Here is a 3,645-nt window from a genome sequence, read left to right on the forward strand (position 1 = left end):
CCATCGTTGCTCCACTTGCTTGATAAGGTTGCGCGTGCCAAACGGACGCACCGAAAATCCTTTGATCATATCCATGTAGCACACAACAACATCCGCGAGCGAGTTCTCGTCGCGCTGCAACTTCAAAGAGGCAAATGCAAGCGGACGCACCACCTCTTCAGCGTCTTTAAGCCGTTCCCAAAATGATCCTCTGCTAAAAACGCGTGCAGCATCAGGAAAATCATCGCCAGCTCGAAACTTAAACTCTAGTAACTCAAGCGCACTTTGAACGCGCAACAACGATGCAAACATCCATGCATGCTGTTCCAACGGGTTTCACATAATTGTTTCAGATTCAGAAAATATCCATAAGTATCCACCATGCACGTCCTTGCTTCGACTAACCACTTTGCGGAAGACGCATTCAGAGCATTGACCGCGTCTGATGCTTGCTTGGTGACCTCAGAAAAATCTGACTTTAGAACTGCCTTGACTAAATTGTTTAGATCATGAGCAAAACAGATCTGAAATGAGATATGCGGCCACCGTAGACTTAAAATTCGTCGTGCCCGCGCGCATTGTCCGGCATTATCGGTAACAACGCCACCAATTGTCCAACCATCACTCTGCATCTTTTCCATCACACATTTTATTTGTTCCGCAATTGCGATAGCGTCATGCCTGGGTCCCGTAGGAAGCAAAGCGTATGTCATACCACAACCAAAAAGAACCAATTGGCAACCAAGCAAGTGAGCGCGAGAAATGTTCTGCCAAACATCACTTAAGAAATTCACGCGCACCTTCATTGGCATATTGTACATTACGAAGTGCCGTGCTATCTTGGCTCTCGCAGTCGAAAGCGTACGCGTCTAGAAAGGGTCCACCAAGCTTCTTGCGGGTTGGTAGTGGGAAGATGTCAGCGATCATCTTGCTTACGTGACGCAGAAACGCACAGTAGATAAGCGCTCAATAAAACTGTCAGGAAGCCGATTATCAGCTTGAATTCCAACTAGTAATCTCATGAAGATCTCTCCCTCCGCGTCATGCGATGGTCCTGAAAAAAACTGGTCGATACGCTTCTGTCTTTTCTCACTTCGTGTCGAGGACGCATCGTCGTGAACAGACGAACTGCTATTAGGTTGAAAGGCTGTTGAGCTGGAAGAACGGCTAGCAGCTTCCACAGAGTTGCGTGTTTGAATATAGGCTTGATAGAATTTACAGCTCTTGAGATGGCTTCTATAGTTTTCCGGCACTCCCTCGAAGTCTCTTCGGCTCAGGGACAGGAGGCTCGTGCGGTGTTGCGTGGTAACTACCCTCAGCTGGCTGCCGCGAAGCACGATACGCATTGTTGCAGTGGTTGCAAATGTGGTATGTCCGGTTGTTACCGGCGTCTTCATGCAAGTCTGTGAACTCGTCGCGCTCTTGGCACGATGGGTGGCCCATGCTTCGGTACGGTGTAGTGTTCGATGTGCGATAGCTAAATACACTTGTCGAGCGTGCGTATTTCAGAAATAGAGACTTGTTGTATGTGGTATCAGTATTACTTTGACGGTGGAGACCGGATCACTCCGTCCAGTGAATCACCACCAACCTCCAGGTGCACTGGTTTTACACTGGTGTTTTCTACACCAAAACCATATAAAACCATTAAATCCGAAAACCAAAAACCAGCCAACACTGCTTCGAACCCAAGCCAGTGGCGTGATAGGGTCACTGCCCCGTCCTGACCCGTGCAATACAGCAAAATAATTGAATAATTTATTATTGTGGATCGGTATATTGCAATGATTATTACGTGCTTCTGTGAAACCCATTACAATTTTTTATTTTATTGTAAGAGCACTGCTTACCATCCTAGTCCTTCACTACAGGACTGCGGTAGCGTCTTCCCCCTTTGTTTAAGCATGACCGCTACTTACGCCGCAGATTATGTAAGTTGGTGCCGCTGCTGACGTAGCTGATTGTGCAGTCCTACTATTGACGCAGCTTGATCCAGTGTCGCTCCTCGTGACGGTCGCTGCTAGTGTCGGCCCGGTTGTCGGTGTTGGTCGCTGCTGTGTCGACGCTGTCATCTGGTACAATACATGTACTCTACACCTCCGCACTTAGATTTGGTAGGCTCTCTCACCAACGCACGAGAGGTCTTCAAAGAGCAGTGATCCCCCCAAAAACCTTGATCGAATAATTACGGACTGCCTGAGCGTAAGCCACTAGACGCAAGTAGATAAACATACATTTAACCAATTGGTTACTTACAGAAACAAACATCAGCTGTGTGATGACGAGCTCGTCATCACACAGTAAACGAGCTCGTCATCATACCACTTATGTTTGGTCCCAGGTCCTGCAAATTGGATATGTGTTCTAAATAAAATACGGGATTCGCTCGACATCTAGCTTGAACCTCGATTTGACCACCTACCTAATTAGAACACACGTGGCTGAAGCCTACTTAAAACACAAGGCTGTACCAAACATTGAATATTCTTGAGAGCTCCCAACCAACCACCCTTCTGAACAAACTTGTCGGTGCTGCTGTTACTTGGCTTTAATTCTCCTATTTTATAATTTACACAGCCATGAGTGCTGAGCGACGTAGCTATAGTATCCACGAGATACTCGCTGTTCTAGCAGACTATCGGAAAGGCGCGAACCTCCGTAGCCACAACAGAAAGAAAAGACCCGCTACCAATCACAACATCATGTGACGCGGGTTTAAACCCACGCCGATCGCGTAGGAGGGTCAAGCCTAAACGGCCAAGCCAGATTCCAGGATCCACAAACTTGCTTCTTCAAAGTCAAACAATTTGTTCGTTGTACAACACATAGGCTTTCTAAACGAATATAACACACAAGCAGTGTTGTATTCATTTACAGCACATATGCCTTATATGCGGGGTAAGACGGTAGGCACAACTATCTAAAGTGCGATGCGTGTCCTGTACATAACGTTAATATCAACGACCGCTGCGCCATATAGAGTCTACGAGCTGCGAATATATATAGAGGAACAGATGGAATCCAAATGTACTTCTTTGTATTACCTTAATTAAGTACAAATCTCAATTACATCTTCGACACAATATGGCCAACCTTCTGAGCACCACTTCATCGCTGTAAAAATATTGACGGGGGTATACTTCTCGCCTTTGTAAAACATGTCCAGCTTGGCCTCCTGCTTCTTTGTACAGTAGTGGTCCTTGAGACTTTTAATAATCCCTTGGTCAATTGACTGCAAGGCAGCGGTTGTATTGGGAGAAAGCTAGTGAACAACGACATTAGTTAACTCAACAGGTTCGTCGTTATGAGACGACACTCGTCGGACGAGCGCTGCGAAGCCGTGCAAAACCTTTTGCGGAGAGAGTGAGCATTCGGGACGTCTTCGTAGTCCCTCTTGCGCTTTAGAATGCTTTGGAGGGTGGAGCGCTTTACGTGGGTTTGAAACTCTTGTGTGGCCTACTGAGTGAGCTGAGACTGTGTCCATGATGGCTCTGTGGCTGCCTTCCTGCACAATGTTTGCTTATTGGCGAGATTCAACGTAGAATAGGCGGACGGGCGACGTGTCATGGCGTTCTGCGACAAAATTTATAATGATCTGTATATGGGGAAGTGATTGAGCTGATACATCGTGCGAAGTGCGCGTTTTATCCCTCCTCAAGGAGGGGA

At 46.9% G+C, this 3,645-nt stretch overlaps 1 protein-coding gene across 1 annotated transcript; it reads right to left on the reverse strand.

Moving 5' to 3' along the window:
* Window positions 1-245: 245 nt before the first annotated feature.
* Window positions 246-611, reverse strand: PITG_16417 (uncharacterized protein; the record flags this gene model as incomplete). The annotated part of the gene is made up of 1 exon (XM_002897412.1): window positions 246-611. One exon carries the CDS (start codon window positions 609-611, stop codon window positions 246-248), a length of 366 nt encoding a protein of 121 aa, XP_002897458.1.
* Window positions 612-3,645: the final 3,034 nt, after the last annotated feature.

This window comes from Phytophthora infestans, genomic scaffold (genome assembly GCF_000142945.1).
Source record: "Phytophthora infestans T30-4 supercont1.44 genomic scaffold, whole genome shotgun sequence".
Taxonomy (NCBI): Eukaryota; Oomycota; class Peronosporomycetes; order Peronosporales; family Peronosporaceae; genus Phytophthora; species Phytophthora infestans.